The sequence below is a fragment of the Copidosoma floridanum genome, unplaced genomic scaffold, assembly GCF_036245765.1.
Source record: "Copidosoma floridanum isolate Cflo_tuat_1 unplaced genomic scaffold, Cflo_Japanese_pri ptg000002l, whole genome shotgun sequence".
NCBI lineage: Eukaryota > Metazoa > Arthropoda > Insecta > Hymenoptera > Encyrtidae > Copidosoma > Copidosoma floridanum.
Window position 1 is genome coordinate 1,938,334 of NW_028321879.1, and position 12,927 is coordinate 1,951,260.

At 31.9% G+C, this 12,927-nt stretch overlaps 1 protein-coding gene across 1 annotated transcript in view; it reads right to left on the minus strand.

The window, feature by feature from the left end:
- The window catches only part of RanBPM (Ran-binding protein M), a 683,537-nt gene that overhangs the window by 156,039 nt on the left and 514,571 nt on the right, over positions 1 to 12,927 (minus strand). The window contains exon 6 of the mRNA XM_089595272.1: positions 1,578 to 1,895. Within this exon, the coding sequence (XP_089451398.1) occupies positions 1,578 to 1,895 (318 nt within the window). The remainder of the gene's footprint in view (positions 1 to 1,577; positions 1,896 to 12,927) is intronic.

Below are 12,927 nucleotides of genomic sequence, written 5' to 3' on the forward strand. Positions count from 1 at the left end.
CCAAAATATGTTTGTATCTAAAAGGTTAAAAGAAACCATGCTGCAGTACCGTTTTCTTCAACATGGTAGTACTACATGCCAATAAATGTCCCTTCATGACGTTTACTACACAGGTTTTTTTTGACAGATATTATTCAAACGTCAAACGTATATTCAAAATAGCATGAAAATACCAACAAAAAATTTTCGATAGTTTAAATGTACCCTTTTTTTATGTTTAATTTGAAAAAAATTGCAATCTAACATGTAACCGTACAGAAAAATCACGTAAAATTGCATTTATATAATCTGTAGAAGTCTCCCATTTTCTATTCGTATCAGAGATTGCTTTTAGATAAACCTATGAAATTTTGTAATAGATCTACAAGTTTTTTTTTTTTTTCTAATACTACAAAAAAGAAAGGGTCAAGTATGCGTAAAAGCATGTGTGTAAGTACATCCATATGAGAAAAATAACTGCCAGCGTTGCTGTATCTATTTCCACTCCTCTCACCTCTCTGAACTTTTCCCCTGCTAACTACGTGATGACCGTCTTTAAGTTAAAAAAATCTTCTCATTCACGAGTAAAAAAATTGTGGAAGGATAAAACGCAGTAAAATCAATTATTGTTTTTATACAGTTCAAAAATTTTTTTAATTTTCGAAAGTTTTAGAAAAAAATGAGAAATATGTACAAAAAATTATTTATTTATTGTAAAAGTAACAATGAATTATAAATAAATCTATATTCAATTATGCGTAGGACAGCTGCTCTGCTAAAATATACAAAGTTTTAAGTTTAAAAAAAAAACATTTAACTAAAAAAATTAGTTTATTAAATAATTTATTCAATAATGTAATTTATAATCAAACCAATTTGTATATAAGAATTCACATAACAAACAAATTATGAACCTCACTATACCATGAACTAATCGAAATTAATCGGGACTGCTCATAGCTGAGTGGGTAAGGGCCTTCGCTAGTGTGCAGGAGATCGGAGATTGTAATGTAAGTGAAAACGGTTTTTATTTTTTTAAATTTTTTTCTTCAGAATTGGTTAAAGAAGAAGGAGTAAAATACTTAATAATTTAAAAAATTCAAAATCTGTGCTGTGCTCTAGTGGTATGGCATCGTATCGTGTGAAAAAAAAGGCACGGGGCAGTACGGCAAGAGGAACGAGGTAAGGGGGAAGTTATATGCAAAATCCACTTCTGTTACACTTTTTGTTAAAGTAACCAATCTGAGATCGTTGACTTACTCTCATGCATAAGGCGCTTATAGACGTATAACTTCAAGAAGATGAAGATAAAAAATACATTAACAAAACTTGTGAAATTTCTAAAAAATAAATGGGGATGAAAGATAACAAGTCCTTTTTTATCAATAGAGTGCAACACACACACGATGTAACGAGACCGTTCTTTTATAAATTAGTGTAATTTAAAATAATCGTTCATTAATTTTTACTTTTAATAGTTTTTAATATATCAAACTACATGAACATTTTAAATGGTACAAAGAAAATGTGTTTCTAATTATTTACTTTTCTACAAATAAAAGTATAAATTTTTAATACGATTTTAAAACATTTCTTACCTAATAAAGCTGAATTAAGCTTAGCGCAAACAGTTTCTCTTTGCTGTGGATCTAGCTGCCATCCAACTGGAGATACCCATGGATTTGAGTAAGCTAACAAACTAAATGCATCACGGAGCATTTTCTTATTGTGCTCATTTTTTCCACTTCGTTGTTTCAACTGTATAGATTGAGCATACAACTGTCTACCAAAATCAAGCATTTTTTCTATTGCTTGTTTATTACCTCCACATAGCTGCTTCTTATGATTATTGTTCAGATAACTTTCAGTTGTAGTGAGAAGACTATTCTGGTTGTTTTGATTTGTAACATCTATATCTATAGAACAAATTTTAACACAGTTGTAATAATGAGAAGCAACATTAGTTACTAAATAATAATCGAAAACAGTAAAAGGATTAGTTCAATAAAAAAGTAGCAATATGTAGATAAAATATGTATGGCTTAGTATCCGCGGCAGTATGAAAAGTGATCGATTTGTAAATAGAGCAATTAAAAGATTCATATCCAGGCAAGTATTTATTGTATTCATTTTATTCAAACAAATGTCACAAAATAAATTATACTGTAGTTAAAACACAATAAGTAAATAAGGAATTCTAAAACAAAATTTGTTGCATGTAAGAACTTAACAATTAAAAACGTTAGTCGACAGTTTATTTTATTTAACTGCGTATGTGACAATAACTAAAAATCTTTCAGTACCACTCACTGTGAAAATCACCATGTGTTTGACTGTTACCTGTAAAATGAAAAATCCAGTGTAGGAGTTTAATATCAATAAAGTGTTTTTGTTACTCAAAATTGCATGAGATGATTGTAAATCGCACAAGTGTTGTCGGTATTGTCACTTCAATAAACAGTATAGTATTACTGCGCATACGTTGACTGCTATGCAGAGCAGTCCGTACATAAATGTGTGTATATATCTTCCTATATTATATAGTTGTTTTCAATATACCTTAAAATTTGTTTTTCCACTCTACCCCACACTTCCCCACGAATTACGTTATTTTTCTTTTATTTTTGAACTTATTCTAACTAAAAAACTTCCCCATGCTGCCCCCTTCACTTTACTTTTTTTCTTGCCCACTCCCTTCTCCACCCTTTCTTTATTTTATACATTTCGCACATACTAGAAATAACTTATTTTTGTAACCCGTCATAAATGTTCTTTTATTTTAAAGTAATATTTTAAAATAATAATATTAAACATCCTTTAGACCAATGTTATCTAAAAATAAAACACTGTGCAAACCAATAAGTTCATTCATGTTTGATACGAAGATATGATGACGACGTCGAAATTTGTCACGAATATTGTTAGATTTCAAAAATTTCCTGCCAGACAACAGTTTTTATTTTCGATTCATTTTTAGAATCATTTTAGACAAAGTCAAAATCGATTAGAGTTGTTTTCTATGTAAAATAAACGGTGAACAAGAATGATCCCTGGTATTAAAAGTGACTCTAGGGATACTATTTGTCCTTTGTTTTCACCTGTAATGATTTCAGCTTTAATATAATACTTAAATAATTTTGTTATCAGTAAACGAGTTCTGTTACATAATTCGTCTATTATACTTAAATTTCTTATCAACATCACTACTAAATTTATTTTCAATTTTATCTCATGAGGTGGTAAGCCTCTATAAATCGCATTTGAAACGTCAACTGAAAAAGTTTAATGTGTATTTTCATCAGGTTTATCTGTTTTTTGTGCTGTTGCATAATTAATACTGTAGTAGGATGTAGCAAATCCTTTCATACTGTTAAGTATTTTATTTTTTGATGATTGAGTGGATTCGTTATGTAATGTTAAAGTAACTAAGTTTATGAAAAAATTATTCGTCTATCAAAAATTTTACTGCAAAAGTCTTTTATTTTTTATTCATATGGTATTGTTAACGAATTAATTTTATTTTCTCCGATATCCATGGGGTAATGGCCTGCTGGTGACTTTTTATTTGATTTTCAATGAGTATATATTAATATTATTCAAAAAGTATAATTCTATTACATAATAAAATTATAGTTATGCAATAAGCAATCAATAAGCCATTTGAATATCTAAGTCCTAGTTCTCGCCATAAGTCCTACTTTCCACAAAAAAACAATTTAAATAAATTAGTAAAGTTTACTGAATTATTTTGTTATCTTTGTATTCTCCAAGCAGTTTATATACTGGACTAAAAAAACTTATAATTAACTACTTAATTATGAGTCTAAAATTTCCACTTTGAAAAGGAAATTATTTGTTTTACATTTTAGCTTTGATAACATTGTTAGAAAAACTTAAAGATAAAATTATTCAGTAAAATTTGTTTTCTAAATAAAATTTAATCAAATGAAAAAGAATTCTTTTATAAACTACATTTTTTAATACTAATTTAAGATGACAATGACATTGTATGAATAATACATTTTCACTTTTGCATCTTGATAACGCAACATACAATTGACCATGGTGGAATAATTTTTTTTTTTTAAATAAACCTACTTTATAGAACTTCTGGCCTTAAGATTTATTAATGTATTATTGACCTTTAAAAATGCTAATACCAAAGGAAACATTGCATTTGGTATAGAACAAAGGGTGATAAAGAGTTATTTCTAGTATTTAAAGTTATTTTTAGAATAAATACTTTTTTCCGATTTTTCACCAGTTATAATTTTAGCTGCAATGCCGTATTTAGATGATTTTGTAATTAGTAATCTTGTGCCATTACATAACCCGTCAACAATTTTTAAGTTTCGGCTCTGCATTTCAATCGCTTTTATTTATTAATTTAGCTTATGAGGTGGTAAACCTTCATAAATATTATTTAAAACTTCAACTAAAAAATTTATGTATCGTCGTCAGACTTATTAACCCATTTATTAGTACCATGATCTATGCTATAGTTAGTGTAACTTTTTCCTGGTAAATGATTTAGACTTTTTTTGTTTGAAAATTAAGTGTATTTATTATGAAAAATGAGAATAACATTACGTATTAAACAGTTTATATTTGAAATAAAAAATTGTCAAGCAGACATAATCAGTTTTCCATTTACTATAAATTTCGAATGATTTTATTGGTCCATCTCCTATTTCTAACAATAATTATTAAAATTCTTAGTAGTTACAGCGAGTATTATGATCTTATTTCATTGTATAAAAATAGGACTAAAAAATAAGATGTTTCAGTACTTTTAGATATAATCATACATCTATTATTCCTTTTCATAAGTGTCAGAATTTGACGGAAATCTTCTAAAATGTATGTCTGTATTACTAAAATCACGACAAGTTCTGTCAACTATTTCTAATGCTTTTTTTTGAATTATTGAAGCCTTATCCCAAATTATTAAATCTACTTCTTTTAATTTTTTTCTTTACTTTGATTCGAAAAATGAACGGTCAACATTACTCAAATCTCATCGTAAACGAAAAGTTCTGTGACTGGTCATTCCTTTAGGCAGTAATATTAAGGCAACATGAGTCCATGCCATCGTTAAAATGTATTCAACAAGAGAAATAATGCAATATTTGAAGATCTTGTAATAAAATATTTTTCCTGAACCATTATGACCATAAAAAGATTTTTTTTTTCCTCTAGATATCATTTTGAAAATTTTATTAAATCTGAATTTCATTTGCCGTAAATATATTTTCAAACATTTTTGCACAAAATGCAATTTTCTCAAGATTTTAATTTTACTATGATTAACTACGTACATCAATCAGTAAACTGACCAGTTTACAAAACTTATCTTCCAGTTGAAAAATTTAATTTATGTGTAAAAGAACAAAATAATGTTTATTATCAGTAAAATCTTTACTCAAATGAACTTTATATTTTTTTTAAATCTTATCACCTTGCATACTCTTTGAAACTAAATATTTTCTTAAAATTTTTAGAACTGATTTGGTAACATGACAGTAATAGCTTTTTCAAGTATAACATCAATTTGTGGATTATAATTAATTAATTCCATAACTTTAATTAAAAATTAAATTCATTGGTCATCTGTTTCCTCTAGGAGTAACACACATACACACACGCGCGCGCGCACACACCGACCCCCAATTTCTAGTTTAAAATTAAATAGCAAAATTAAGTAGTTACTATTATTTTGTATTTTACAATCTTTTATCAAAAAGTAATAAGTATTTTTACAAAAATTACTAACGCGTTCAATTTCAACATAAAATATTGAAATATGTTAATTTTTATAATTTTAGTAATTCTTTGGAAAACTTAATTATTTAAATAAAATGGTCTTATTTAATTTAATCTAGTGACTCCATCACTATCGGTAAAAAAGTGTGTAAAGTAAATAAAAAATACTATATGCACTACATAAAAGGACTTAAACGTAACGTAATTCAATCTATTATTAAGACTTTTCACCTCGTGAGCTATCTCTGTTTGGGAAGTTTATATTTACAATCAATTTTATTGCTATTTAGACAGAAACTGATGAAATAGAAGAAACACAAATTAAAATTATTGTAAAATGGAGGTAAAGTATCGACAAATACGAAAATAACAAATATCTAAGAAAAATTCATTATTTTCCATGAAGGTGGGTGGTGAGTTAGCCCTACTTGCCCCTATCATAAGGTAATCTCACTAAAATTTATAAGTTAATTTAAAGAAGGGCAAGGAGGGGCTGTAGAGGTAAGTATTTTATAATAATCCTTTTATAAAGTATCTTTACAATACATTTTAAGTTTCTGTGGGAAGATGTGAGCAAGGGTGCTGTGAGGTATGCAAATTACCCCATATGTTATGTACCCATCATTAACACATTTTTATAAAACAGGATTATTCTAACATTTTCTACATTCTCAGTTTGTGTGAAGAGGTAGTAGGGGGCACTAAATTCACGTGAGCGGGCTGTGGTGGGGTAGTAGAAAATCACACAAACTTTGTTAGGATAAATTCACAGAAAAATAGAGAGAATTTTCCCTTGTATTGTAAGGAGGTTGAGGAGGGGGGCTGTGGTGTGATGTGTGGACAGCCCTATAAAAATAATTGTTATTTTTCATAGGATTACTAAGTTAACTAAACTATGTTATTATTTAATATATATATATATATATATATATATATATATATATATATATATACTAGTGGGGCTAACGCCCCCTGCGCGCTCCGCGCACCATCCCCCCACTAACAGATTGAGTAGACAAAATAACGACATTACTCGTGTATTTATCAATGCAGGCTGAAAATGAGTTTACAACAGCAGAATAAGTGACTCACAAAGGAGTTGATAAGACATATGATTAACTGAACATAATTAAATTAACACAAACATTAATTTTCCAATAGTATTTTGAAATATTATTAGAGAGGTTCTTTTAAAACACGAATTAAAATTGAAAATAAATGCTATATTAGTGTTAATAAGATTTTTAAGTATATCAGACGGTCTCTGTAGAGGCACAAGATTAAAAATAACAAAATTATTGAAGTATAGTATAGAAGCAGAAATAATTATGGGAGAAAAAAAAGCAAAGTTTATATTCCTAGAATAACATTAAATTCTGGCACCTTATTATCATTACCTTGTGTCTTTTATAGAAAACAGTTTCCCTTTGTATTAGCATGTTCTATATTTATTAACACATCAGAAGAGCAGAGTTTTTAATCTTTAGGATTATGTATTAAAAAACTTTTATTCTCTAAGTTTAACAAATAATGGTGCTCCAGAGACACATAGTAAGTAAGGAAAAGCAAATAGACAGAGGAAGACCTATGATCAGTGACTTGGAAAACCCTAAAAACGAAGTATGACTTAGGTACCAAATTGCATATATTTTTTAACATTTGTGATGGTAAGACATTAGATAGAAAAGTATTCTATTTAGGGGGAGGTGAAGGGGGAGCGAGGGGGAGTGGGGGGAAACTCACTCAAATATAATTTTATTAAAAATGACGTTAAAACAAGCACATAACTACGTAAATCGAGGGGGAGCCAAGGGGGAGTGGGGGAAGCGGAGGGGACTGAAACTCACTTTCGTCAATACAACTATATAATATAGGGAGATATATATATATATATAAATATATATATATATATATACATCGCCTCTTGCAGTAACACAATCATCTCTAAGTACCAATTTGATTGTTATAATCTAATATCAATCAATTGGCTAAAGAAGATAATTATCTTTGAACTCTGTATTGTTCTCCAAAATATTTTTATTATTGTTTTAAGTTGTCAAGGAAATGAGAGATATAGTTCATTGATAATGTGTTTTGTGCCAGCGTATTGTGTTAACCTCATTTCCTCTGTAGCCCTCAAGACTTTGTTGCTTTAGTGGTCGCTAGTGTGGTTAATTTATGGACTAATAGATTATGATTAGTTTCTCCAAGTACTTTAGATTTCTATTTCAAAGTTTGAAGAAAACTCACTAGAAGATTTCGGATTTAGACGATATTGATAATAAACATGATTAATTTAACGCTAATTTGTGTGAAACCGGTAAAAATGAGTTTTATAATAGTTTGGGGGGTTAAAAAATTACATAGCAAAGTTTACTTCAGTAGCAGATGTCCTAACTAATACTGTAAATAATAATTTATCTCAGGATACCTTAAATCTTGCTTCTCTACCTTCAATTGACGTTTGTTTATTTTTCATGCTTTGATTCCATTAAACTTTAGATAGTCCTTAGTACTTAAACATCATTATTTGTGATCACACTTAAAGAATGACAATTGTAGGCGTAATAAAATATATTACTTTGACAGGTGAGTAGTCCGATTAAGCTTGGAAAACTTTAGAAGAACATTACGATACTGATCGTCATTTAGTATACTGTCATACTAACACAACTTTGAATTCAAAGATTATAAATGATTGTTATGCTGCTGAATAAAAAAACAGTAGATCAATTAGATACATAGATAGCTTTTGGGAGATAAACTGATCAAAATAATTTGTTCATTGGATTAGTGGTAAACAAGTTCAATATTTTTACCGGAATAGTTTGGATTAGACATTAAGGTTGTAGCTCAAAAAACTACCTACACTGGCTCAATGGAGAGGATTTATAAATTGCTAAATATTAATATTAGAAGCTTATATGCCATCGACATGAAACACCACTTCAACTAGCCACTCTAAGTGACGAGCCTCAGGATCATAAGCAGTCAACTCATTCTTATTTTTTAAGATGAAATAATTCTACATAGTTCTGGAACCTCAAGTAAATACTGACGATTTAACTCGTCTTAAACGATGTAAGCTTCTGTCCAATAGTCAACAGCAATTTTGCAAACGCTGGTGTTCTGAGTACTTAAATTCTTTATAACCTTGGCAAAAATGGTATATTAAACAACGATCTATTAAAATAGAGAGTCTAGTCTCAACCAAAAACAAGAATTATCCAACAGGTAAAAGGCGTCTAGGTAGAATAAAAGAAGTATTTCCCGGGAACGATTCTTAAGAATTTCAGACTTTCTTCGAGAATGTTTTGTAAAACAGCAATAGTTATAAGTTTACTGATTGATATTACATTCTAATTAAAATTAAAACATTTAATTTAAGTACGTGCGTAACGTACGATAGTATAAGTGAGACTCTACGCTCCCTCTCCTGAAATCCTGCAACGAGGGGCCCTTGGGCCAAGAGAAGGGAAGCGCGAGCAAGGAGAGAGTCTATCGGGGGAGTACACGACGAGCCTTTGAAGGGAACACACGCGCTATTTTGCCTATGATTACGGTATCTTGAATAAAGGTCCTTGAAATAATAGGTGTTGATCATTCTCGCGAAGCACCTCCTTACCAATATCTTTCCTACGTAACAGTTTTGGTGCTAGGTGTGGGATACGGTAAGAGTCGAAATTTTTTTTTTTTTTCTTTTATTTTACGCGTTTCAAAAATAATTCTGCCAAAAAGCACATATAGTGCAGTGCCACGAGAACACAGCGATTAAAAATCAAGAAGCCAAGGATCCAACCAAAGGCAAGAGTACCAGTTTACAAGCAGCGGTTACAGCAGCCCAGAAGCCAACAGGACTTAGGTATCAATCGCCGATAGTCACAAAATCAAGGGGACAAAACACTCTATTCATGTGCATATCGACGTGCTTGTTATTACTTTTGTAGTAAAATTAATTTTATCCTTTACTCCCGAGGCACTTATTAGGTTGAGGAATTTTTTTTAAATTTCGATGTATATTTATTATTTCGCCTATTATCCTTTTTTAGTGATTTTTCTATTGAATCTCGAAACGAAAAAAGCGTGAGATAACAGACTTAAACAAGAAGTGGACTAGGGCAACTTGGGCATAACGAACGTGAAACAGAAGGATTTCATAAGTAGATTTTGTACACAGACACAGGAAGCGTCTGGAAATAATAACTCGCACCCATATCAGCTGAAGTATTTATCACTATTTTTATTGTAATCATTTTTTTTTTAACGAAAGCAAACGACAGATACCCCCAAAAACATATTTCTTCCCATTTACCACCACAAAAATAGATCGCAAAATTAAAGAAAGCAAGTGCAAGACGAACAACGCCCTTTTACTTTCTCGTACCACCCCTTACTATTTCTTCGTCCGATTATTATTACGCCACGGCACAAGTAATTAAACGCAGGCAAATTGCGAGGAAATAAAATAAGCTTTGTCGAAATGAAAGAGAAGTAAAAAGAAAAAAAAACGTAAGAGGAAAAATAATTCATCTTGGCGACATTACCTATGAGTCAGAAAGCGAAGACGATAGGCTGGGTAATATAAGAATCGACATGTGCAGACCAGGGCCCAGTAGAAAAACTCAAAAGGAACAGATGTTGGAATTAGAGATGGCATCAGAGGGGTGTGAGGAACTTGACGCTCTAGACAAGAAAATAGAGGACTACGGAAAAAAAGTACAAGAACTGTACAATAGGCTAACGATGCTACATGACTCGAATCCGAGCCTGTTTCCGATTCAAAAACAGGTTTTAAAAGAAAGCGCAGAAGCAGAGGCAGTCAAGCATATCACATACGGCTTGGATCCAACGTACAAATCTAAGATCACATGCTTGAACCCGAGGACCCAAAGGGTATAACCAACCCGTAGAAAATACCAATATCAACAGAAACGCCTATAATTTTGGGGGCAGAGATGATAAGTACAATAATAACAATAATTACAACAATTATAACAGGGGCTGTAACAATGGCCCATCGGAGCCGTGCAACAGAAATGATGACTACTACGACAGAAACAACAATTACAACACTGGAAATAACGGAAACAGCAAATACAACAATATGAATACCAATTATTATGATAGGAATGATTACAATAACAGGTACAATAACTAAAATTCCACGTGCAGTAGTCATTACTCCAACCGTGGCTACGGTGACCCTTATAATAATAACAATGGGGAAATATTCAACCGTTATGGAAACAACAATAAAAATCAGGACAGTAGGGACGGCTATAATATGAACTTTATAAGATCTGAGCCACCACAAGATAGGGGCCCACCGCAGCAAAGAAACAGCGAATACGGCCCTGACAATAGGAGAGACGGATCCGCAGCTTTAAACTTGCAAGATGTTTGGCGTGCTCCTCAAATGTCGAACTTGAATTAGATAAAGAAACGGAGAGAAGCGTGTCCAGTGAGAGAGAAGGTGCGAGAGAGAGAGGCCGCAGGAGGCAAAGCAAAAAATAGTGGAGGCAGAATCGTGCATCAACAGTCCAAGTACTGACGCAGAGCGGGGAATTATAGAATGCAACACTGCAGAGTGCGAAGACACTCCTACACAACAGGGGGGCAAACGCACAAGGAAAGGCAGGAGGGCCCGCAGAAAGAGTAATCAGATGAAGGCTCCAGACACATGTATAGAGAATGATAAACCCAAGCTTTCAGAGTGCGACGAAAAAATGGAGTAGCTTCCCAGGAAAACTATAAATCTCGCGAGAACAGGGTACATGCTACCATTGGTCCAGTTACGAGGACCACAGTTAAAGAATGGAAATGCGACTTTTTATGCGGATACAGGCGCAGAAATTTCGATTATAAAGGAAAATTTTCTTAGCACAGACATGCTAATAGATAGTAGGTATCGAGTGGCTATTATTGGCGTGACTCACGGAGCACGCAAAACATTGGGCACAGTACAGGCTCAGCTACAAGGGCTGGAGTGCACATTACATGTTGTCCCCCATGACTTCTCTATTGGCGCGGAAGAAATCATAGGATGGGATACTTTTAAGCGATATCGGGTCTAAATAAGCGCTGCCGAGAATATTATTAAATTAAAAGATGTAGAGATACCACTGTTAAAGCCAGAGTGTTTTAAAATTCCTGCAAGTTCGAAACAAATTATTTATGCGCGAGTAAAAAATGGTAGAAATAAAGCAGAAAATGGCTAGATACCCCTTCAACAGATGGAGGAGGGAATATTATTTGGCAACTTTATAGCGAGAAATATTAACGGAAAAATAGTTGCAGAATGTATTAATATGAGTGATGAGATAAGATATGTGCCTGTTCTGGAAGTAAAGCTGTTAGATTACGAGGAAATTCATCGGAAGCACTCAGACGTCGAGGGGGGCAATGTCGAAAGCTTGGGGGAAGCAGTAGTAAGGTTATTTAACGAAAAAATAGGAAGTAATGAAGAAAAAATAGAAAATTTTACAAAAGACGAAGAAGAGTTAGAGAAATAAAAACAGGTAGATAATGCAACTCGTAGACACAGCTGGTTGCAACCACGAAGAAAAAGAACATGTAAGGAATCTAATCGAGTCAAATAAACAAGAAGAGCTGAACATACATGATTTATTAGAGGGAAGGTTCGATGAATTACGGGCTCTAGTAATGATTGACATTAAAATGCGAGATGTAGAGGGAAGGCCAGGAATGAGGATTGACGTGTGGGAGCCCAACGAAAAGCGCATAAGGCCCCCACTTGAACCATCACTCCCACCGGACCTTTAAAGCAACGGTAAGCTATTGACTGAAGAGAGTACAACGACGATAGTTATATCAATATTAACAATATTAATAATAATGATAGTATTATTAATAATATCTATAATAATAATGACAGAAAAAATACAGGAAATAAGAACAATAAAGCTAGTATACCTATATAGTATATTGTATATAAAGACAGGATAAACAGAAACATACGTTTATAATAAATATATAGAGAAAAGCGTTAGTTTTTATTAATTCGCGGCTCCCGGACAAGCAGCGAGTGAGCAACAAATCATTTGAAAAGAAAATATAAAATAAGTGATTACAGCGCAACCAACAGATATTCTGACAATTAACCCACCCCTGTGGAGAAAGACTATTGATAAAATACGTACAAAAGTTCAGTGTCCTAAAATTTTT